Here is a 25,196-nt window from a genome sequence, read left to right as displayed (position 1 = left end):
GTAACTTGTTTCTAGTGAAATGACAGGCTGCATTCCAATGGGTATTGGTTCAATCCACACAGTGGTGGTTCCGGGGTCAGTGACACCAGGGGCAAATTTAGAGATGAAGGCGCCCCTAGGCACAACCTTATTGGTCACCCCCATCACGTCACTGCCTCCTTCACCCCCTTCATGTCAGGTCAGTCCTAATGCTCCCAGACTGCCAAACCCAGACCGCTAAGATCCTCATCCTCACCCCCCCCCCACCACCTTCTGCACCACAGATTTACTGCTCATTGCCGCATCCCCCTCCTTCCAGTTACAAATTTATAAAAATAACTAGTAATGGCAAAAACAAACAAAAGACATCTGGCCTCATGTGGCTTGCAGCTTAGCAGGGCTCTCATGCAGGGTTGCCTGCTGTGCCACCCCCTCCAACAAGTGCCACCCCTAAGCACGTGCCTCATGTGCTTAGTGGAAAAGCTTCCACTGGGTGACACCCGATGTTACCGATTGTACCTCACATGCCAAAGTTGTGAGGAACCGAAAAAGGGTGTGGCTTCATAGAAGGGAGCATGGCCTCACAGGAGTTTCCTGCTGCCCTCTCTGAGGGGGCATGGCCTAGCAGGAAGAGCCCCCTTGGTTACATCACTCCAAGCCAGGGAGTGCTCAGCGTCACTGGAGATGCTGTGTTCCCCCCGGAAACTTGTGCCTGCAATGCCAGCTCCTTCTCAGTGCCAGAAGCCGGTTGCTGTAGGATAATGTCACACTGCAGACACCAAAATGCCGCCTCCTCTACAGTGACACGGCACCTGTCACTGTAGAGGAGGCGGCATTTTGGTGTCTGTAGTGTGAAGCTTTATTACACATTATGGGGCTGATTCAAAGTTGGGAGCAAAGCAAAAACAGAAAAAAACATTTATTATATTTGCATGCAGGGTAAATACTGGCTTGTGCTTGCATGTAGCTTACAAGTGCTGGTCAGTTTTATCGTTATGCAGCAATTTAGATTTGACGCGACTCTCCCAAATCTAAATCTCTTTGTCTCACCTATAGTGCAACATGGTCTTGCCCAGGTGCACGTGTTTGTTTTATTTGCACCCCCTGCAGTGCAACATGATTTGCCCAGGTGCACAGTTATTTGCTCTTTCTTGCTTTACTCTCACCACAAAATCAGAACCAATGTCTGCCTCTACTGTGAGGTTTAGCTACACATAGGGGCTGATTCTGACTTTTAAATTATTGCCACTTTAAACCTGCAGCTGAGAGGGTATCCAGTCTCTAGTTCGACCACACTTAGGTCGACAATGTCTAAGTCGACAACGATTGGTTGACAATAACTAGGTCGACAGGGTTTCTAGGTCGAAATGTTCTAGGTCGACAGGTCAACATAAGTTTTTCACAATTTTTTAATTTTTTACATTTTTTTCACACTTAACGATCCACATGGACTACCACGCGACACCTTGCCCGAAGCTCTCGAGCCATGCATGGGGACACAGTGCATTAATTGGGGTTCCCAGTCACTGCACGGAGAAAACGACACAACCCCCCCCCCCCAAAAAAAAAAAACTCGTGTCGACCTGTCGACCTAGAAACTCTGTCGACCAAGAATCCCTGTCAACCTAGTTACTGTCGACCAATACGGTCGACCTAGACACTGCCGACCTAAGTGTGGTCGACCTTCCATACCACACCCAGCTGAGATAGCAGAGACTGTGCTGCTTCACACTACTCCAATGGCTGATTCTAGAGTATGGTTGAGATAGCAGAGACTGTGCTGCTTCACACTACTCCAATGGCTGATTCTAGAGTATGGTTAAGTGACATATACTGCTACTAAACATTTAAGACCCATATAGACGGGCCGATGCAGGAGAGATGTGTGCTGAGCACACATCTCTCCCGCCGCTCAGCACAGCGCGATCTGTGCTGAGCGTGCGGGGGGAGACGGGGGGGGGCGGCGCTCATTTCACCCAGCGGGTGAAGTGAGCGACCCGCTAGATTAGCCTGCATGCAGGCCAATCTAGCAGCAGCGATAGCGATGTGCGGGGCTGCGCATCGCTATCGCTGTGTGGGGTACACACGGAGCGATAATGCTTAAATTCTAAGCAATCTAGTCAGATTGCTTAGAATATCGCTCCGTGAGTACCCCTCTTAACAAATAAAGACATGCTAATAAAGCGAAGGGTGTTGATCATTGGTCGACCTGAAAAAGGTCGACAGTGTCTAGGTCGACCCCAAGAGGTCAACATGCACTAGGTCAACACCGAAAAGGTTAACACAGGAAATTAGTTTTTTTTAATGTTTTTTGGTGTTATTTTCGTAGTCACAGCATAGGGAACCCCAATTAGTGTACCGCTTCGCCCGCCATGCTTCGGGTGACGTTTTTCGCTCCACTACCGCTGCGTTCGTCACAAGTTACTATTCCCAATCATAGTCCACATGGATGGTAAAGTATAAAAAAATGTAAAAAAGGAAAAAAATTGTAAAAAACTTATGTCAACCATATGCTGTGTCAACCATTGTCATGTCACCCTTTGACCATGTTAACCTTTTGACCATGTCGACCACTAGTGGTCAACTTATTGAATGTGGACCTAACATCCGAGTACCTTAAGCAAAGTAGCCATTGCTATTTGGTAAAGTACTCGCATTTAGACAAATGACACCAAGGGGTAAATTTACTAAGATGGGATGTTGCCCATAGCAAACAATAAGATTCCAGGTATTATCTTCTAGAAGGTGCTAGATAAATGAGAAGTAGAATCTGATTGGTTGCTATGGGCAACATCCCATCTTAAATAGAACTCCCATCTTAGTAAATGTACCCCCATATATTTCCATGCACAGCCATGTACAGTATGACATGTTCATAGAGTGGAAGTCAGCTAATATAGATACACCTACTTGTCATTTACTCTAGCACTTCATGTTTGACATGCAACACTGTAATAATGCAGTAATAAACTGAGACAGTATACATGCCGTAATTTCACACCTTATTGTGCAATGTTAACATCTGTATAGGACATTAACATCCATATTGGAGAAAGATCACTGTATAAAATTATAATAATTCTTTTTGTAGAAAAGCCACATAATATATGGACAAGTCTGTTTAGCACAGCATGGATGGATACCTACACTATGCAGAACTGCACATCATTCTGCCAATATGGGGTAGAGAGAGAGGGTGGGGGTGGGGCGAGAGATGTGATAAAAGGTGATCCATTTCAGGATATTTATTGTATCTACTATTTATACATACGTATATTTTGGCATAGAGGTGTACACAGCATAGGTTCACTTTGGACTTACACAATCCATATGCCAACATCTTTGTAATATTTAATCAAAAACATGCTAATAAGCAGAAAATGGTGTGAAAAATGATAGAATTATTATTATTTTCCTTCTACAAAGGAGAACTATATCACATACAGTATATACAATATTATGGGACTATGGGCCGTGAATAGAATGCCACATTTCTGGTGAGTATCCATCCAAACATATGCCAGGTGCAATCGTAAAGCCAGCAATAAACATTCATTGGAAGCTCTGTCAGGGCGGCATGCAGAATCACCAGATTACTCCGTGGGCTGTTTTTAAGGATCACATGGGCCTTACTAATAAGACATTTGCTCTAGTTGAAGAAAAGATTAGAAAGGAATAGATGATGTGATGTGTTAAGTAACAACGAGAAACAAATAAAATGAAAAGTAAAAAAAAACAGCAGTACTATAAAGCTATTGGTTTTTTTTTCCGTATTCAATTGTATACTAAGCCAGTATATGTAATTGGAATAAACATTCTTGAATAAGGAAATAGCTTCCATTTACTGTATCTCCATGGAAATGGTACTTTTGCAATAATGTTAAGGTGCGTACACACTGACCGATATATCGGCCGATATAACAGTGGTCCGTTTGCCAGTGTGTACCAATGATATGTTTGTTAACGCCGTCATTCACAGACATATTGCGTCGGCCGTGCAGACAGCCGATGGGCGATCTATATCGGTGCATTGAGCTGTGCATGCAGACGATCAGCCGATCGCCCGTATACTCTCTGCACAAGCCAATGGTGACTGACAACGCAACTGGGCGGGCGCATGTAAATACCCGTCCAGTTTGTGATGTCAGTCACAACGGTTTGGGCAGTGTGTATGCACAAAACACTGCCCGATCCGTCTGTAGATATATCTCCACATCAATTGATCTGCAGACATATCTATAACTGTGTGCCCAGCATTAGGCATACTTACTGATTATGGAGAGCAAATAGTCATGGGGATCAATTTAAGACTAAACGTGGAACTTCCTGTCAGGCAGGCTTAAGCCAGGTTTTAACTCAAAAGCTCAGTTAATTGCAGCAACTGTGGACCCCATGCCCACAAGACAAAAAAACTGGTCACTAAAAATCTTCATGAAAGCATTATATTACACTTTATAGTGCCACACAAATATAGGGGGGATTCAATTAGCCGCTGTAAATTACCACGGCTAATTGATCCCAAGAGGGTAATTCAATTGATGGCAATAGCCGGCATTATTGGGGATTTTGTTTCACCTGCCTGGAGGCAGAAGAAATAAAATCTGCGATAAGTGAGCTTATCCCGGATCCTGTGTTTTTCACATAGAAAAGGTTAAATCTTTCTGCAAAAAAAACCCCAAAAAACCAATTGGGCAAAAAATTTACAGCGGCTAATTGCATTCCCCCCATAGTCTGGAAACACCATTCTTCATGTATTTCTGGAAACTGTTTGATATAACCTAAAAAAAAATTCAGTATGGTGTCTGTCAGTAAATATCACGTTCGGTAGTCAGTAAAAAGTATATTTACATGGACTGCAGAATTACTGCTGTTTCAAAGCATTAGGTCAGAGAAAGCAAAACAAATGTTACCTTCCAGCTCATGTGGACATAGGGGGTCATTCCGAGTTGATCGCTCACTGCCGATTTTCGCAGCGCAGCGATCAGGTGAAAAAGCAGCATTTATGCGCATGCGTGTGGGCCGCAATGCGCACGCGCATCGTACGGGTACAAAGTCCGTTGTGGTTGTGCACAGGTTCTAGCGAAGTTGACGGCCGCAAGAAGATTGACAGGAAGGGGACAATTCTGGGTGTCAACTGACAGTTTTCAGGGAGTGTTTGCAAAAACGCAGGCATGTCTGAAAAAACACAGGCGTGGCTGGGCGTTCGCTGGGCGGGTGTATGACGTCAAATCCGGACATGAATAGGCTGAAGTGATCGCAAGCGCTGAGTAGGTTCAGAGCTACTCTGAAACTGCACAAACTGTTTTTGCAGACCTCGGCTGCACATGCGTTCGCACTTCTGCTAAGCTAAAATACACTCCCCAGTGGGCGGCGGCAAAGCGTTTGCACGGCTGCTAAAACTAGCTTGCAAGCGATCAACTCGGAATGACCCCCATAGTACATAATCATATGGATAAGGCGGAGATTAATCAGAGAGAGATAAGCCACATGAAAGGAAAGACAGAAGTTTTACTGATAGATATATATATATATATATATATATATATACACACACACTGACTTCATATTTGAAATTAGTACTGCTGTTTCATGGATTAAATGAACAGAAAATAGTGATATGTGGGGAAAAGGGATTGAACAGAAGAGAAATATTGTTACATCTTCCTTTACCTACCTTCCCAAAGCTGTCCTCCGACTCGGACTCCATCCGTCTCCGGCTGTAATTTACAGGTATCTGTGTAAACAGAAAAATACTAAATGACTAAGCAACTCGCCGCGGGCCTGCAGCGTGGCAAGCACAGCGAGCCCGCAAGGGGATTGGTGCGCTCCACCCCCCCCCCCTCCCGTACTTTGGTATGCTGACTGTTGGGATCCCCAGCAGCGGTGACGCATACCCAACCCGTTATTTTAAAAATTACTAATAAAAGTTGCATTTAAAAAAATAAGAGTGTCCCCAAAAACAGGTTAATCCATTTTCCTGCATACTTTCAGGACCCTAGGTCAAACTATAAGACTTAGACTGGGGCCCCCTAGCAATGGCACCCCCTTCATACACTATAGCTACGCCCATGAGTTAGGCTGTACGAATAAACAAGTTATTTTGCACTAAGGAGTGCCAATGAGGATAAACGTTTGCTGGCACCCAGCAAATTTCCTGACAGTGTAATAATTCAGCCACTATAATGGAGCCTGTGGTTAAGATAATTTATCAGGTAACCATATTACATTTGGAAAGTTACACCTGCAGTGCCACTAACGGAGGTAAAATGAAAAGCTACAAATGCTGGAATTGATTCTTTAAGCATTATTCATACTGATGCTGAAAAGAAATTGATGCACATGAAAAACATAGTATTGAGTTGCTTTACCCTTGGAATTTACTTTGTGACTGCATTCTAGTTACATTCTATGACCACTAACACTCTGACATGGCATCTGACCTTTTCTTCTATAAGTGAATCAACGAATAACCAGAATATGCTGAGCATGGCCGAAGCTCTTTGCTATAGACAAGTGCTTACATACTTAGTTTAATATGCAACACCTGAATGTTTCTTTAAAGTACACTATCACACAACAGATGTTATTGTGTTCTAAGCTTTTTCATATAGAATAACAAAAAGTATAAATCAAACATTCCCAATGTGTCTCTATAAGAGCACTGCACAGCAGTCAGGTCTCACTTGATGCTAAATCTTGTTCCAATAATACAGTAGCCTGGCTCAGGCACTGTCAGCTAAATAGTCTTTTCAGTACACGGAAAACAGACTGACCTCCATTATATCCACCATATTTCTGATTTGAATCCTGCACATCAAAGGTGACAATGCTATTTGGAATTTTTGGTGTTAACTGTGCAAAATAATAATGAAAATCTAAAGTGTCACATTAAAAGGACAGATGTCCAGACTTACCCGATGTTCCATTTCATCAGATTCACTTCTCTTTTCGCTGGGACACCCACTATCTCCACCGTTTTCAGAATCCTATAAATTGCAATTTAAAAAAATAAAATAAAAAACAATAATTTGCGCACAAACCACAAATATTTCTGTGCGGTGTTACAAAGACGACTATTAAACAAAACTTACTCTGCGGTTATCTAGGTTGTTATCCTCTTCACTTCCCAAGTTGTCCACCTCGTTGAAAATGGGCCATCCTGTGCCCAAAAAAATACACAAATCTTAAAATAATAAACTAATACTTCACACAAACATACCAAATAGTAAAACAACCTGTTCCTGCTGGTGCAGAAGGAGCAGAACTGTTTTGTTTTTTTCACAAAGCTGCAGACACTTCTCTTCCTTATCAAATGACAGATGGAAGGGAAAGATTCATCATGATTTTTTATGGACTTAAAATTCCTTTTTATGTGTTGTTTTTTGGCCCATTTAAAACATATGCATAGGAGGGAAAGCCAATTAGCTGTGGGCTTTGCTGCACGGGAAATCAAAAAAGTAGGTAGGAGCTGGAGGCTGCAGTTGAAGGCTCAGACTGCCTAGGTCCGCCTGTTGCTCATCACTGTATAATCACATTAAATGCAGGTCTGGTTATTGAGTTACTTCTATGATCGCACCAAAGGATGTTACACATACCATGCACATCAAATCTGTGGCCTTGAGGGGTGAGCGGAGAAGGCGAGTTGGGCAAGGAGTCAAATGTCCTATCGCTCATGTTCTCGTCCCCAGAGTTTTCAGAAAAGCGGGATAACAGAGGTGGGCGGCTTCCAGACATAGTTCTCACCCGAGAGCTGCCACATTTCTCTTCTATGCCGCGCACGACTGTCTGAGCAGATTGCTGTAACATAGGAACATTGGTATAATGGGGTCAGATGCAGAAGAAACTCTGAATGCAGCTCACACACATCACCATAGGATTACTCCATGTGGATGGTATTATCTACACTTTAGATAAGCTAGACATGCACTATACAACCATCTGGCAGACCATCTGTCCAATCTGGCTGGTTGGAATGAAAATCTGGTAATGTATAGACCAGTACTGACATGAGAGATGTGTGCTGAGCAATCTTAACACAGACCGCTCAGCACTCATCTCTCCCCCCACTCAGCACAGCGCGTTGTCTGCTGAGCGAGGGGGACGGGGGGACGCTCACTTCACAAAGCGCTGAAGTGAGCGACCCGCTAGATTGAGCCTGCATGCAGGCCAATCTAGCACCGGTGATAGCGATGCGCGGGGCCGCGCATTGCTATCGCTGGGGGGCATACACACGACAGATCGCTTAGATTTTAAACACGGATCTCTCCGTGTATACCCCCCTTATGGGAGCAAATGACAATCGACCATTTGCTGCCAAACACTGGAACGACAAATTGTCAGATTTCCAATGTTTGGGAGCAAATGGTCGACTTTCATTTGCTCCCATAGATCACCAGATTTTTATTCCAACCAGCCAGATTGGACAGATGCGGCAGGATGTAATGGCGTTCTTTTAAAGGTGCAATCACATAAAAGACATGGGCCCTCATTCCGAGATGATCGCTAGCTGCGATCATTTAAAAAAATGGCAAATGGCAAAAAAATGGCAAAACTGCGCATGTGTATGCACCGCAATGCGCACGCGTGGCGTACGGGTACGAAGAGCATCATGGTTTTGCACAGGTTCTAGCGATGCTTTCAGTCGCACTGGCGAACGCAGGGAGATTGACAGGAAGTGGGAGTTTCTTGGTGGCAACTGACCGTTTTCTGGGAGTGTTTGGAAAAACGCAGGCGTGGCCAGGCGTTTGCTGGGCGGGTCTCTGACGTCATTATTGTGTCACTCGTCGCAGCAATCATCGCACAGAATAAGTAACTACAGGGCTGGTCTTGTTCTGCACAAAATGTGTTTGCTGCCGCTCAGCTGCACAGGCGTTCGCACTCCTGCAAAGTGAAAATACACTCCCCCGTGGGCGGCGACTATGTGTTTGCACGGCTGCTAAAAGTAGCTACCGAGCGATCAACTCGGAATGAGGGCCATGGTTTTGCCGTGTAAGTGATTGCCCCTTTAAAAAAGCAGTCAGAGATCGGCCGGCATCTGCACGTCTGGCGATCTCGGACACCATTACATTCCTGCCGACGGTCTACCAGAAAACTGTATAGTGTATGCCCTGCTATAGGAGACCTCCAGAATATCTGTTAAGATTCATGATGCTAGTATGGGGGGAGCAATGCAAATATAACCGATATAAGGCCTAGCATGCACTACATAAATCACAGTAAATCACATCCAGCACTAGTGTTTAACTCAGTAATAAATTAGTAGATTCACATTTATCAGTAAACAGTTAAAACAAACTATATACATACATATGGTTAAATATAATTAAAGAACCACACAATATGTCACAATATCTTTTTGATTGATAAATAAATACATACAATTTAACCATACATAAATTGTCTAAAAACAATTTATGTTTTCCTGTCCACTAGAATATACAGTAACATATATTACTAAATATACAGTATTTTATGCTACAGTATTCCTGCAACCTGCATACAAGGGGCCTAATTCACACCTGATCGTAGCCTGCGACCAGCCAAGCTGACATACTGGGGGACACCCAGCACAGGGCTAGTCCACCCCACATGTCTGGCCCTCCCCCCGCCACACGGGTGCCATAGCATCGTACCGTACCTACCTGCACAGCATTGCTGCGTTGGTAGGCGACTATTCGCCACGTCCCAGGTCGCAGCGGCTGCGTGTGACGTCACGCAGCCTCTGCGGCCCGCCCCCCCGCACGTTTCAGAAACGCCTGCGTTGGCCGGACCACGCCCCCAAAACAACGGCCAAACGCCGCTGGCCCCCCCCTTCCCGCCCAGAGAACACCTCTGCCTGTCAATCAGGCAGAGGCGATCATTGGGCTGAGATGCCGATCCTATCTCTGGCATGCACATGCGCACTGCGGCGCATGCGTTCAGAACTGATCGCCCGCTGTACGAAAACACACAGCAGCGATCAGGTCTGAATTAGCCCCAAGGTCCCAGCTGCCAACATACACCTGTGTAAGTGGTGTCCCCACAAATGTGCAGCTATGCTAGAGAGAAAGATGGCCAGTCAGTGCTTGGACTGAGCTACAGTAGCGGTTCATTCACCAGCCTCAGATGTTTTCAGTTGTTATTCCCAAAGCTTTCAAATATACAGTGGTAAATGTTGCAAGGTTTAGTGACCACTTGACAATATCATGACTCCCAAGTCATATCTGTACCTAATATCTTGAAATCCATATACCCTAATAACACTTCCTGCCCAGATACTCATGGCTTCTGTCAAATAAACTGAACAAAGCACATTCTTATAAATACACTGTGCAAATGAAAGTGGGGCATTGAATGCTACATTCTGAGTTTGGTTTTATTACTATGGGGTATATGCAATTGCGGTCGAATTCCCGAAATTGTCGAATTTCGGGTCATTTTCGACCAAAAAAAAAATTCGCCTATGCAATTCAGTGCTTTCCGACCAAAAAACGGACTTTCAAAATTCGACTTTTTGAAATTCGAATTTTTGCAAATTCGACTTTTCTGCAATGATATAAGTGCTGCAATTCGACCAAAGCATATTCAATTCAAGTTTGGAAATTCGACAGCAGTGCTTTTAGACAGCAAATTCGTCATTTTCAATCCGCCACACTTTGGAGGGTGAAAACAAATAAAAAAAATTTTAAACATGTTTTTTTTTGTGGGTTTTTTTTTGGGAATAGCAGATCTATTTATATTAGAAGGGATTAGGTACTTTTTTTTTTTTTTTTGGAGGCACAAATATTATTTATATATTTTTTTAAATATTTTTTTTAATTTATTTTTTTATTGCTGGAACGGTAAAATCCTAAAAAAAAATGGCTTCCTGATTGGCTTTAGAGACCTTTCTGTGACAGCTGTCACTGACAGGTCTCTCTGCATTCGGGGATAGGGGTCTCATGTGTCAGCATGGGACCCCTTTCAGTCCGGCATGGAGCGGGTGTTCGGTTTGTTTTTTTCTCCAAGTACGTGGATTTATCTCTGGAGCCTGGTTGAGGTGAGTATATTGATCTTTTATTTTCAGGTACCCCTGGATTCTACATGGAGAAGAGGACCGATGTCGGCGTGTGAACATAGGTAAGTATGTGTGTGTCGGTAGTGTGTAATAAAGTTTTACTATCAAGGTGTCTGTGTACTGTTTTTATTTGGGTATTTTTTTCCCACTAGTACTACAGGTACCAGCGGGCCCGTTTTTCTCCCGCATGCTGGTACTTGTGGTTCTCCAAGTACCAGCTTGCGGGGGAGGCTTGCTGGGACTTGTAGTACTGCTGGAAAAAACAATATTCTTTTCATGATCACAAAAGGCGATCAGCCCCCCCATCCGCAGCCCATTGGATGGGGGGGGACAGCCTCGGGCTTCACCCCTGGCCCTTGGGTGGCTGGGGGGGGGGACCCCTTGATTGAAGGGGTCCCCACTCCCCCAGGGTACCCCGGCCAGGGGTGACTAGTTGGGTAGTTAATGCCACGGCCGCAGGGCACGGCATAAAAGTGACCCCCGGCTGTGGCATTATCTGTCCAGCTAGTGGAGCCCGATGCTGGTGTTAAAAATACGGGGGACCCCTACTCTTTTTGTCCCCCGTATTTTTGGCACCAGCACCAGGCGCAGAGCCCGGTGCTGGTTTTAAAAATACGGGGGATCCATGCCCAATTTTTCCCTGCATTTTTAGAACCAGGACCAGCTCGAAGAGCCCGAGGCTGGTTATGCTTTGGAGGGGGGACCCCACGCCATTTTTTTTCCGGGTTTTTCCCGTTTTTTCCCGTTTTTTTAAAATCGCGGAAAAATCCGCCAAATCGGCCGTTTTTCGCGCGCGGTTCTGGCGAATCCGTTTTTCAATGAATATGATGAATTCCGGCAGCCACCTGCCAGAATTCACCTGGCGAATTGAGTCGAAGAAAAAAACGGCGAAAAATTGCCGCGATTCGCCGTGAATTGCATATACCCCTATATGTTGTTGATAATAATACTTATTTTATTACATCACACATAATTGACTGGACTCTAATGAAAACAGGCGCATACCAAAAGCTTGCTGCAGTTGTCCAAAACGATTTTCTCCTGGGCCGAGAGGTCAAACGGCGTCAGTCGCATGCTTTTGCAGATTCTGTTGCAGGCATGGGAATGAAAGAACAGGGCCATTCCTCGCACCCCTGGAGGGAAGTGGGACGCATCATTTAAAAAAAAAAAGATAAGAGAAATCACAAGACAAGATCATAAACCCATTTATTTTTTTCTTAAAGTATCTAATCCAGATATTCAAACTATGGCAGCAATTCTTTTAACAAACTGAATAATACATACAGTAACGGGACTATAGAGGTGAAAAACATAAAGCTTACAAAAGATTTTTCTTGGAAAACTAATGATTTAGCGTCTCAAGTAGAGTTGGGCAAATTTGGCATAAGGAACACAGGCGTAAAATGCACACAAATTTTTTTTTGTCTGTATGACAGGATGTGTCCAGGGGGTATATTTCCTAAGGGTCAATTTTGTTTGTTTTTGTTCGATTTTAGATCGCGTTTTAATTGATGTTGGACTTCCAGGGTTAAAAACACACATTTACTAGCAGATGATTTTTTTTTTATATAAATTTTTAAATGTTAGTAAATGTGTGTTTTAACCCTGGAAGCCCAACATTGATTAAAATCGATTTAAAATCAATTTAACATCGAACAAAAACAAACAAAATCGACCTTTAGTGAATATACCCCCATGTCTGCAATGGTAGCACATGCAGGAGTTTAACATTTTACATAGTTTGATGACAGGAGAAAACAGTATGTGTCTGGTTTATGCCCTATGTGGCTTTACAGGTGTTAGCACTAAATGCTAGAATTACAGTACCCAATGTGTACACAATATAATACTTTCTTGAAGTAACAAATATATAAGACAGTCTCTCTGCGTATGGGGGATCCGATCAGCATACCGGTGTTCCGGATGCCGGCAATCAGAATACCAATGTCGGAATCCTGACACTGGTCAGGAAACCGATGCAGAGATCCTGACATGCTCACAATGTTATCATTACCTTCAGTGTGTATAATAATAATAATACATTTATTTATAGAGCACTCTTTCTCCAATAGGACTCAAGGCGCATTACAGACTTCAAAAACAATGCATATAATACAGAAGATTTAAGTACAGCATCAGTAGACAAGCCACACAGACATAAAAGAAAACCTTAAGCACACAGAAGCATAATGCATGATTGGTGTAGGCATTTTGGGTAACAACTTCCAAGGGTTGTGTATTCCACCCTAACAAGGTACCAGGTGTGGCAGCCATCTTGGGCGCACTGCATAGGATTACCCTGGGTGAAATAGTCTACCCCTAGAAGAGATCACACAAAAAGGGGATATTGCAGAGTCCTAAAGTTCAGAGTAGGGTCCCAACAAAACCACCAAGTCCATGTACTTTTCCTTTCATCCAGATGAGGCAGCCATGTTGGGCGCACTACGAAGGTTATACTGTGGGAGGTGAACCATAGAAGGACCCAGTACATATATGGGAAAACTCACACTTGTGTAGTAGTAGTATGATGTACCTTGTATGTAGGTCACAATGGCAAAGTGTGCAATCAGTGGAGGTAAACATTACAGGAAAAGAACACAGTGGAGTGGAAGAGAGAGAAAAAAAAAAGACAGGGGAAAAAAAAAACATTTGCAGGTAACCAGTGGCAAAATGAAAATTGGGATAACATTATTTTGATAAAATCATAGTGTGGGTGGGTACGAGAATGTGGGGATCACACTCAAGTCTTATGGAGATGTCCCTGCTGAGCCTGATGCTGGTGCTTTCCCCCCCACAGCTCTGTGCTCATCTTGAGGGTAGGCCCGGGGGCAGACTTGATATTCTCAGCCAGAGAGGTGGAAAGGCTGATCCTAGAGTTCTCATGGTAGAGGTGAGGGGAGGCCACATAATGGTCCTGAGTTTTGTGGTTGTAACGCAGTCCTTCTGTTATATTGTTGGTTTGTTTGCCTTCTGTTTTCCTTCGGTTTAAGACAGGTATAACACTGCTATTGATTTTAAGCTGCCACTTTATAACTAGCCACTTCATATACTGGGCACTGCCCCAGGGACTCATCACCCAAAGTGTTACACCTCCTGAAAGACGCATGCGTTTTTGTTGTGGTCTGTATGAGATACATTTGTGTGACCACGGCCTTATTGAACTTGATCAACACTAGCGTGCACCATCCATCCTCCATTCCACCTAGCTAAGGGCAAGGTGCCTGCTCCTCTCCAACCACCTACAACCCCAATGTCATCCCTATGGAGACTATGGACCCTGAAGAAGAAATGTGTTTGAATATATATAGGGATGGATGCATGTTTTTGCTCATACTTAGTACAAAAAAATAAATAGTGCAGTATGCCTGAAAACAAATGCCTTAAAGTCTACTTGGGTCTCTCTTTGACAAGGTTCTGGTATTCTGGTATTCTCTGTAATAGCACAACCCTCCACTGAGCCAAGTCAAAAGTGATGTAAACATGGCAGAGCATTATACCTAGGTTGCCGTCTCCGAAATCAGTTCCGCTTTGTGTGTGGATTTGAGGATCTGTGTATAAATCGCCCACACCTTGAATGTCAACAACAATCAGCTGGTGCCCTGATCTCTCAAATGTGAAGTGACTGAAAGCCTAGAGAACAAAATACAATAAAGAACTTATAAATTATACATTCCAAGCATATGGCCACACACGTCAGCCATGTTACACTGTACAAACAAAAAAGATACATGCAGCACAGCACATTATTAGTAACATACACAAATGGCAAGTTGCTCAAATCAGCCCATTACAGCTGCATGCAAAGGAGGGGCTAATCTAGACAAACAAAAACACCACAGAATTTCCCAAGCATACTACAATGCACCATTAAATTAGATTTTACATCCTATATGATAGTAGAAATGAAGAGATCTCAGATACATATATTTGCAAAGATATAATAAAGCCACAGTCCACTTCACGGTGTCTCTGATATTGTGGTCCTAACACTATATGATAATTGTACCTACTTTGTGTCATACATTTCTGTATTGCTACATGATAATAGTACATACATTTATATATTTCTAAATTAAGAGATAATTCACATGAAGGCACCTCAAGATCCTCCAAATGGCACTTACAAGGACTAACATGCCCTCCAACTACTGATCCCATAAATAGTTAGCTACAATAAGTAGAATTTTTTTTTATTACCATGCGACAACATAGGTTTTAAATATATTACTCCTAAATTAAAAATAAAAATTGAGGCCTAGCAACCCAAAGATTCGCTTGACAGTTTGTGTTCATGTGGAGCAAATATGAAAACAATGAAACATGCAAAAACAGTCAATACAGAAAATAACAAACTCCTACCTGTGGGGTGAGACGAATGTTTTCATCCCGGACAAATCCTGAGTTGGAGTTATATTTAATATATTTGCCTTCAATGTAATGCTCTAAGTGGTACAATGGTTTGCCAGGTCTGTCTATCATTTCAATGATGCACATCTGCATAATGTCCACCTGTCAGGGGAAGCCAAAGAATACTGAATAAAGTAGCATACACTGGGAGCAGACAATAATATTAGTTACAATTTTACCCCAGGAATAACAAAGCAACTAGGACGCCACATACCATAACACCGGATGAAAAAAAAAAAATGTTTTGTTTTTACATTAAAACATGGACTTAGGTCGACGGGGTCAATAGGTCAGGCATGGTCAACACAAGTATTATTTTTAAGGTTATGGGCTAGGCACGTGGAAGAGGGTTAGGGTAAGGGTGGAGAAGGAGACGGTTAGGGTTAGGCACAGGGAAGAATTAGGATTAAAATAACAAAATAACAAAACAATAAAAAATATATATATATATACACACACACACATATACACAGTATATACATACAGTCCATAAACTTGGTACATTATTAGTAATAGTTTCTACATGGCAGTGTTACCCACCGCTATCATACACAGGCCAATGTACCCATGAGCCCATGACCTATTACACTGCAGGAAGACACCTTAATGATAGAGCTATTTGCTCCTGCATAGTAAATCTGCAGATTTTAACTATATGAAGCTAGAATTGTCAGTTCAAAACCATTGTAACTAGGAAGACCTATGTAGTGTGCAGGCACACACTACATAGATCTGCTCATTCACTCACAATGCTGATTATTTGTCATACCCAGGATTAAAAGCCACAACCTTTTACACTGGAAGCAAACACCTTACTGATGGAGCTATTTGCTCCTGTATAGGAAGCATGAGAATTTTAACTATATGCAGTACCGGATTACTAATGGGGCGGGTGGAGCTGCAGCTCTGTGTGGGAGTACTGCACTGCTAAGAGGCTGGCCTCGAGCCTGAAGCGATCCAGCCCCTCCAGTCATGTTTCATCCCCCTTTTCCTCTTGGACGATGCCGCGGCTCTACGCCGCGAGATACAAATAACAGGGATCCACTGCTGCTGACTCCGATAACGGGCACCCGCTGCTGCCTGTTCCAATGATGGGGACCCGGCTCCGACGATGGGGACCCACTGCTGCCGCCTCCGATGACGGGGACCCGACTTCAACGACGGGGACCCACTGCTGCCGGCTCCGATGACGTGGGCCCGGTACTATTGAAGGTGCAAACTAAGTGCCCCCTGTACAGGGAGAGGGGTGGTGGGGGTGGGGGTTAGTGGATGATTGGTCACATATTAACAAAGTGCCACCTGTATGGGGGGTTAGGGGATGCCTGTCTCAACCCTTTGTCTGTCCCCGTACTCTCCCCTTCTCTCTCTCTCTCTCTGTCTCACCCTTTCTCTCTCTTTCTGTGTATCCCCTCTTCTCTCCCCCTCTCTGTCTCCCTCCCTCTCGGTGTCTCCCCCTTCTCTCTCTCTCTCTCCCCCTTCTCCCCTTCTCTCTCTTTCTATCGCCCCCTTCTCTCCGTGTATCCCCCCTTCTCTCTCTCTCTCTGTATCCCCCTTTTCACTCTGTGTGTATCCCCCTTCTCTCTCTTCCCACTCTCTCCCCTTCAAACTTCTCCCTGTCTCCCCCTTCTCTTGCTCTCACACCTCTATGGGTCTCCCACCTCTCTCTCTCTGTGGGTCTACCCCTTGTCTCTCTCTGGGGGTCTCCCCCTTTTCTCTCTCTCTATGGGTCTTCCCCTTCTCTCTCTCTCTCTCTCTGGGTCTCCCCCTTCTCTCTCTCTCTCTGGGTCTCCCCCTTCTCTCTCTGTTTCTCTCTCTGGGTCTACCCCTTTTCTCTCTCTCTCTCTCTCTCTCTCTCTGTGGGTCCCCCCCTTCTCTCACTCTCTCTCTCTCTCTCTCTGGGTCTCCCCCTTCTCTTTCGCTTGCTCTCTCTCTCTCTCTCTCTCTCTCTCTCTGGGTCTCCTCCTTCTCTCTCTCTGGATCTACCCCTTCTCTCTTTCTGTCTCTGGGTCTCCCCCTTCTCTCTCTCTCTCTGTGGTTCTCTCCCCTTTCTCTTTTTGTGGTTCTCCCCCTTCTCTCTCTCTCTCTCTCTCTGTGGGTCTCTCCCCTTTCTCTTTCTCTCTCTATGTGGGTCTCTCCCCTTTCTCTCTCTCTATCTGTCTGCCCCCTTCTCTCTACATGTGTCTCCACACTTCACTCTGTCTCTCCCTCTCTCTGTATCTACCCCTTTTCTCCCTCCCTCGCTCTCTCTCTGTCTCCCCCCTTCTTTCACTTTGTCTCCTTCCTTCTCTCTCTTTCTCCCCCTTCTCTCTCGCTCCCCCCTTCTCTCTCTCGCTTCCTTCTTTCTCTCCCTGTTTTCTCTCTGTCTCCCCCCTTCTCTCTCTCCTCTCCCTCTCACCCCCTCTCTCTCCCTCTTTTCTCCCTGTCTCCTCCCTTATCTCTTTGGCTCCCCCTTCCCCCTCTCTCTCTGTATCTCCCCCCTTTTCTCTCTATCTGCCTACCTCTTCTCTCTGTGTCTCCCCACTTCACTCTTTGTCTCTCTCTCTTTACCTACCCACTTTATCTCTCTTCCACTTCTCTACCCTCTCAGTATCTATGTCTACCCCCTCCGCTCTCTGTCTCCCCTTCTCTCTCCCCCATTAATTCTCTCTCTCTCCTCCCTTTCACTAATATAAGTATGGCAGGGAAGGTTAGGGTTAGGCTGTAAGAGGGGAAGATAGGGTTAGGCACTAGGGTGAAAGTTAGTGTTAGGCTGCGGGAGGGGGTGGTTAGAATTAGGCGGTGGAATGGGAAGGTTAGGGTTAGACTGCATGAGAAGAGGGTTAGGGAGAGGGTAAGGGGTAGGGTTAGTTCACTTACCAAGAAGTGTCAGTATTCTGACCGCTGGCATCCTCACTGTTGGGATCCCATACCCAACCAATAGAGGGGCACATATAGGCATAGGCACATACAAACATAGGTACATATGGACATACAGGAGCACATTCAGATGTAGGCACATAAAGACAGCAGAGCACATATACATATACTTCGGGCACATATGGACATACAGGAGCACATATGGACATAGGGGAACACATACAAACATAGAGGAACACATACGAACATAGAGGAGCACATACAGACATAGGCACATAAAGACACATACGGACACCCCTGGATGTTGCCCCACAGCACAGTTCACACCCCCACATCACTAGTCACATGGCCACAGCACTGGTCACACCTCTGTGGCGGCACACAATAGACCCTTCAGCAATTTCAGCTCCAGGCCCATGTGGACCTTAATCTGGCACTGACTATATGAAGATACTTGTATTTGTCAGAGAAGTAACTTCATATAGTAAAAATTCTCATGCTTCCTATATAGGAGCAAAGAGCTCCAACAGTAAGGTGTCTGCTTCCAGTCTATATAGGTCGTGGGTTATAATCCTGGGTATAACACATGTAAAATGTGTATCTATAATAAAGAGGGTGTGACTTGTAAGGTGTAATTGAATAATTAAATGGTGTCACTGAACACACAGAATGGGAGCGGGTGATCGAAAGTGACCTCACCGCTGACCACAAAGTTCCCACCATTGGTTACAATGGAGCGCATAGGCGCTACATTGTAACACTGCCGTGTGCCGCCTGTCATACAGTACAGGAGCACACAGCCGATCAGGAGGGTGCCACAACGTGGCGCTCCCTGATTGGCTGAAGAAACCCTCTTAGACATCAGTCAGAGGGGGTTTCTGGCATTCGGGGAAAGGGGTCCCATGTGAAAACATGTGGCCCCTTTCAGTTCGTGGTCGGGTATCCGTTTTTTTATTGTTACAAGTACGTGGATTACAAATGGATTACCCGAGGAGCCCTCTACACTGGATTTGGTGAGTTGAATTTTTTCAACAGGTACCCCATGGATTCTACATGGAGAAGAGGACCGACCCTCGTGTGAACATAAGGTAAGTATGTGTATATGGTGGTGTGTATGTATGCATTAAAGTTATACTTTCAAGGTGTGTGTGTTGTCTTTATTGGGGTATTTTTTTAGTAGTAGTACTACAGGTACCAGCGGGCCCGGTTTTCCGCCGCATGCTGGTACTTGTGGTTCTCCAAGTACCAGCTTGCGGGGGAGGCTTGCTGGGACTTGTAGTACTGCTACTAAAAACAATATTCATAACTTTCAACAAAGGCTATCAGCCCCCCATCCGCAGCCCTTGGATGGGGGGGACAGCCTCGCGCTTCACCCCTGGCCCTTGGGTGGCTGGAGGGGGGGACCCCTTGATTTAAGGGGTTCCCACTCCTCCAGGGTACCCCGGCCAGGGGTGACTAGTTGGGTATTTAATGCCACGGCCGCAGGGCGCTGTATAAAAGTGACCCCCGGCTGTGGCATTATCTGTCCAGCTAGTGGAGCCCGGTGCTGGTTTCAAAAATACGCTGGACCCCTACGCTTTTTGTCCCCCGTATTTTTGGAACCAGGACCAGGCGCAGAGCCCGGTGCTGGTTGTTTAAATATGGGGGAACCCCTGTCAATTTTTTCCCCATATTTTTGCAACCAGGGCCGGCTCAAAGAGCCCGAGGCTGGTTTGGTTTAGGAGGGGGGACCCCACGCATTTTTTTTTTTTAAATTTAAAACATTTCCCACCCCTTCCCACTGAAAAACATGCACGGATCTCATGGATCCGTGCATGCCTATACAAACACGGGATAAAAAAGCAGGTCTGTTTTTTTTTAGCACTTTTTCACGATTTTGTATTTCATCATGGCAGTGTTTGGCTATTGTCGGCAGTGTTTGTGTTTTGCACTTTTTAGTAAATGACCGATTTCTACCAAATTGCAGGCGTATTTGACCGATGGTGTATTGATTCGTGATTTTTTCCTAGGACTTCCAAAATATTACGAATGCCCTCATCACTGCCGTGATTTTTGCTTAGTAAATTACCGAGATGACACTTTGAAGAAAAAACGGCATCTCGGTCAAAATCGGGACCTTAGTAAATATACCCCAATGTTTGTGTGAGGAATCAAATTGTGCTGCATATAAAACTTTGTCAGTGTTAAAATTGATTTGTTTTCAGATGGTTTAGAGACTAGAGGAGAGTGTTAGTGTGCGTGGGCCGTGTCGAACATTGGTGCAGCCCGACAAAATCGTGAGTGGGAGCGATTAAGGCGTGTAGATGAGGGATGCAGATTTTGTGCAGAGCGGAGAGGTCGGGTAGGGAGATATTTTGACATAAGCGAAGAGATGTATGTTGGTGTAGTTTGGTTAATGGCCTTGTGTGTGAGTAAAACTATTTTTACATTGGATATGGTAGAATAACAGTAACCAATGGAGGGACTGACAAAGCGGATCAGCAGACGATGAACTGTTGGTGAGGAAGGTGCATTCAAAATAGATAGTAGTGGTGAGATTCTATTTTTGGACCAGTAAGGAGACTACTACAATAACCAATGTGGGAGATAATGGGGTAAATTTACTAAGGTGGGAGGTTTTTTTTGAACTGGTGATGTTGCTCATAGCAACCAATAAGTTTAAACTTAACATTTATCTAGCTGCTTGTAGAAGATAATAGATAGAATCTGATTGGTTGCTATGGGCAACATCACCTGTCCTAAAAAAAACTCCCACCTTAGTAAGTTTATCCCACTGAGTGCATGGATTAGAGTTTTTTCTTGTGTAAGATATGGTCATCTTTTTGATATGTTTTTAAGACGCATGTAACATGAATTTCAGACAGAAACAATGGCCCTCATTCCGAGTTGTTCGCTCGCTAGCTGCTTTTAGCAGCATTGCACACGCTGGGCCGCCGCTCTCTGGGAGTGTATCTTAGCTTAGCAGAATAGAGAACGAAAGATTAGCAGAACTGCTACTAAATATTTTCTTGCAGTTTCTGAGTAGCTCCAGACCTACTCCTAGATTGCGATCAGCACGGTCAGTTTAGTTCCTGGTTTGACGTCACAAACACGCCTTGCGTTCGGCCAGCCACTCCCCCGTTTTTCCAGACACTCCCACGTTTTTCCCTGACACGCCTGCGTTTTTTAGCACACTCCCGGAAAACGCTCAGTTACCACCCAGAAACGCCCCTTTCCTGTCAATCGCTCACCGATCAGCAGTGCGACTGAAAAGCGCCGCAGGAACACCAGCAAATCTACTACGTTTTGTGTAAAATAACTTAGCGCATGCGCTCTGCGTACTATGCACATGCGCATTTAGCAACAAATCGCAGCATAGCGAAAATCGGCAAAGAGCGAACAACTCGGAATGACCACCAAAGGACAGTTCACATTACATGCAAGTGGAAGATTTTTTTTTCATATAATGTATCTTAAAATGTATGTACAAATACAATTACATATCTTAGGGACAAGAAAAGCTGGAAGTAACTGGTTCTGCCGAGAGCTCTCATCTTTGACATGAGAGGGATTAGATGGCAGATGAGCTCAAACAAAAAACAGTCTGCACAAATGGATGTGGGAAGTGGTCACATGGTCTGTGGTCACATGCTGATACCAGCCATTCTTCCTACACCCAGACTCACGTTTCAGTGTCTATAGAATGTAAATAGGCCTGTGCAGAATGCATTGCATCACGTACTGTATACCACGTCTCAGCCTGAGAGCTAACAGAAAAATATGCTGTACACTGTGTACGCTGCACCACAGCTGTTCGTTCCCACTTGCTCATGTTACAAGCGCTATAACTAGTGACACCCTGCATTAAATTTTAACATAGCATTCAGAGCGATATCAGAGATGCCCAGACATGAAATACAGGTAGGGAAGTGCAAAATGTGCAGACCGAGAGTAAAAAAAATGCTTTTAACTGCTGTGTAGACACCAAAGCTAGCAGAATGCTGGATATGTATCTACACAAGCTATAATTCTATCTCTGATGTGGCCTGATCATTTCACACTAAGGGGGATATGTACTAAGCAGTGATAAAAGTGGAGAAGTGAGCCAGTGGAGAAGTTGCCCATGGCAACCAATCCGCATCGATGTAACATTTATAATTTGCATACTTTAAAAATATACAGAGCAGCTGATTGGTTGCCATGGGCAACTTCTCCTCTGGCTCACTTCTCCACTTTTATCACTGCTTAGTACATGTCCCCCCCTTATGGCCTAATTCAGCAAAGATCCGCTGTTCAGAGAATTTGCAAATTGAGCGATTATCGCATAGTGTTCGCACTGCACACGCGTGAGGGGTAACAGCGACAGAAATTGCGTACAGATCATAATCGCAATGTAGCCGCTGTTTGACTGACAGGAAGCCAGCGTTTCTGGGCGGAAACCTGACGATTGCTGAGTGTGTCAGAAAAAAGCAGGCATTTCCAAGCGTTTTTGACGTCAGCGCAGACCACTTCCAGGCCGTCTCAATCTCAGATTAGTTGCAGCCTCAGACCTACTCGCATTTGCTCAGACAGCAAAGTTTCTTCGATGTCCCGGAAAATGCGTATGCATCTGTGACTGGATAGCGATCTGCGATGCATATGCAAACTTGCAGGGGGCGTTTTTTCTTTGTTAGGGAGGCGCCTTTCTACTCGCAGAGAACTACAATTTCTCAGAGTAATGATTCATGCTGAATTAGGCCCTTTATCCGCACTCTCCTCTACAACAGCTTAAGAGTAAATGTTGCAAATAAATGTATAAATACGTCATATTCCAGTCCGAGGGAACTGGGCACGTTTCCAGTATTATATTATGCACTTATGTATATTAACATTACAATCAGTTTCCATAGTGTAAATTCATGCGTTACATCAACGTGCACTTGCCAGGATTTTTTCATCAAGCGTGAGCGATATCCACGCAATTCAGTTAGAAGTGGCAAATAGGGGGAAAAGGGCCCTAATTTGCACACCTTAATTATTCCTGGCCAGGGCTACGAGCTTACCCACCGCATCAAGGTGGGTAAACTCATAGCCCTGGCCAGGAATATGCTAAGTGCCTCTGGTTACTACAGGTTGAGCTAGTGTGAGATAGTGCACCTGCTAACTTTTCCCTCTGTACACTTTACTAAGTCTCAAGCAGAGTAGCACCTCACTACCTAATTAAGGTGTGCAAATTAGGGCCCTTTTCCCTCTGTAACTGATGTATTCACACATTTTTGAAGGTAGGAGACACCTTCACCCTAATTTAGCACCCTGCCCCACCCACCCCCCTGCTTTTAAATAGTCCAACACTCTAGCCTTTACATTTGGAATGAGCACACTGAGGTAAGACTCCTACATTTTGTTTAATATGGCAGTCCATAATGGGGGGAATTCTCTGGGGTGCGGGGCTCCCTGTGCCTGCCATGGCTGGGTGTCCCTGGGCATCGCAATTTTACACTATTTCATCACTCCATGGCACTTATAGTTTGTTTTATATATATGTAACACTTTCACATAATTTTCTTTTACTCCTCACATTATTCACACATGCAGCAACAGCTGCTCCTACCTCTTTAACCCTATATTTTTATCACTCCTGCGATGCCCTGGGGTTGTCTGGCTGGGTGGCTCTGGGGTGTCCTGCCCCCAGGACCTGAACCGCTATAGTTAGTGTTAGGGACTTACCCAATGAGAGGCTACCTTGATGCGGTGGGTAAGCGCATAGCCCTGGCCAGGAATATGCTAAGTGCCTCTGGTTACTACAGGTTGAGCTAGTGTGAGATAGTGCACCTGCTACCTTTTCCCTCTGTACAGAAGTGGCAAATAGCAAGCATAGTGAACGCCATGTAAAGTCCAAGAAGAAGTACCCAAAAAGCAGCAAATAAGAAACTAGGGCAGTGTATAAGGCTAGCAAGAAGGCACTGTAGACTGCTCTGAGCTCCAGGATGTTGATAGGCAGCAGCGCCTCTTATTGCAACCAGCGGCCCTGGAATTTACTGCCCAATACCACCACACCCAAGCCATGGAGACTGTCGTCCGTAGTCAGGAGAATCCAGATCCAAATGCTTAAGCAACAACTCACCATCAGATGGTCAGTGAAGTCACCAAAGCAGAGAGATGTGGGACTGGGGTGACAGACACCCCAAGCCAGTGCATCTGAAGACTCAACCCCATCCACTGAGACAGTAGATCCAAATAGAACAGTCTGTAATGGAACCAGTCAAATTGGATGGGGCGATGTATGGGGTTGAATCTTGCATTCGCCAGGAGGCGAATGCAAAGGTGAACAGAACCCTCTTTGGCTTGAGAACCGAGCGAGCCAATTCCTGAATCACCTGAGCCTTGTCCACTGGAAGGAACACTCGCTGTAGGGAAGAGTCCGGAATCATCCCTATAAACTGGAGAAGTTGAGCCGGCACCAGGTTGGACTTCAGAAAGTTGATGATACAGCCATGTATGAAGAGAATGCGATAAGTTAGGGGCACCTGCTCCAAACGTTTTTTCTCCGAGGGAGCCTTGATGAGGAGATCACCCAGGTAAGGGACAATGGTCACACTCAGGGACTGGAGTTGAGCAATCATAGCCGCCATCACCTTGGAAAAACCCTGGGTGCTGATGACAGACCGAAAAGCAGAGCATGAAACTGATAGTGAGACTCCTAGAAGGTAAAGTTGTGGAACGCTTGATGAAGCTCCCAAACTGGGATGTGCAGGTAAGCGTCTTTGATATCCAAGGACACCACGAATTCCCATATTGAACCAGTAGAGCATTATAAAAATATTTAACAATTTCACATTCAAAACAGGCTGGACTGAATCATACCGCTTCGGAACCACAAACATAAGTAAAATCCCTGCGTGTATTGATGCAATGGGACTGGAATCAACACCTCCAGAAGCTTGGAAATCGCCTGCTGCAA

General features: G+C 44.7%; 1 protein-coding gene across 7 annotated transcripts in view; it reads right to left on the bottom strand.

The window, feature by feature from the left end:
• The window catches only part of EEF2K (eukaryotic elongation factor 2 kinase), a 117,271-nt gene that overhangs the window by 21,977 nt on the left and 70,098 nt on the right, over positions 1–25,196 (bottom strand). For 4 of the 7 annotated variants that reach the window (XM_063934449.1, XM_063934455.1, XM_063934450.1 and 1 more), the window contains exons 7-14: positions 15,374–15,523; positions 14,512–14,644; positions 12,020–12,147; positions 7,575–7,776; positions 7,071–7,138; positions 6,894–6,965; positions 5,654–5,713; positions 3,569–3,628 (exon numbers count right to left, since the gene is read on the bottom strand). In XM_063934449.1, coding sequence (XP_063790519.1) covers positions 3,569–3,628; positions 5,654–5,713; positions 6,894–6,965; positions 7,071–7,138; positions 7,575–7,776; positions 12,020–12,147; positions 14,512–14,644; positions 15,374–15,523 — 873 coding nt within the window. The remainder of the gene's footprint in view (positions 1–3,568; positions 3,629–5,653; positions 5,714–6,893; positions 6,966–7,070; positions 7,139–7,574; positions 7,777–12,019; positions 12,148–14,511; positions 14,645–15,373; positions 15,524–25,196) is intronic. The other 3 variants (XM_063934454.1, XM_063934452.1, XM_063934453.1) reach the window with 1 other exon arrangement.

This window comes from Pseudophryne corroboree, chromosome 7, assembly GCF_028390025.1.
Source record: "Pseudophryne corroboree isolate aPseCor3 chromosome 7, aPseCor3.hap2, whole genome shotgun sequence".
NCBI classification, from domain to species: domain Eukaryota; kingdom Metazoa; phylum Chordata; class Amphibia; order Anura; family Myobatrachidae; genus Pseudophryne; species Pseudophryne corroboree.
Note: the sequence above shows the minus strand (reverse complement) of the source record. Positions and strands in the feature narration are given on the sequence as shown.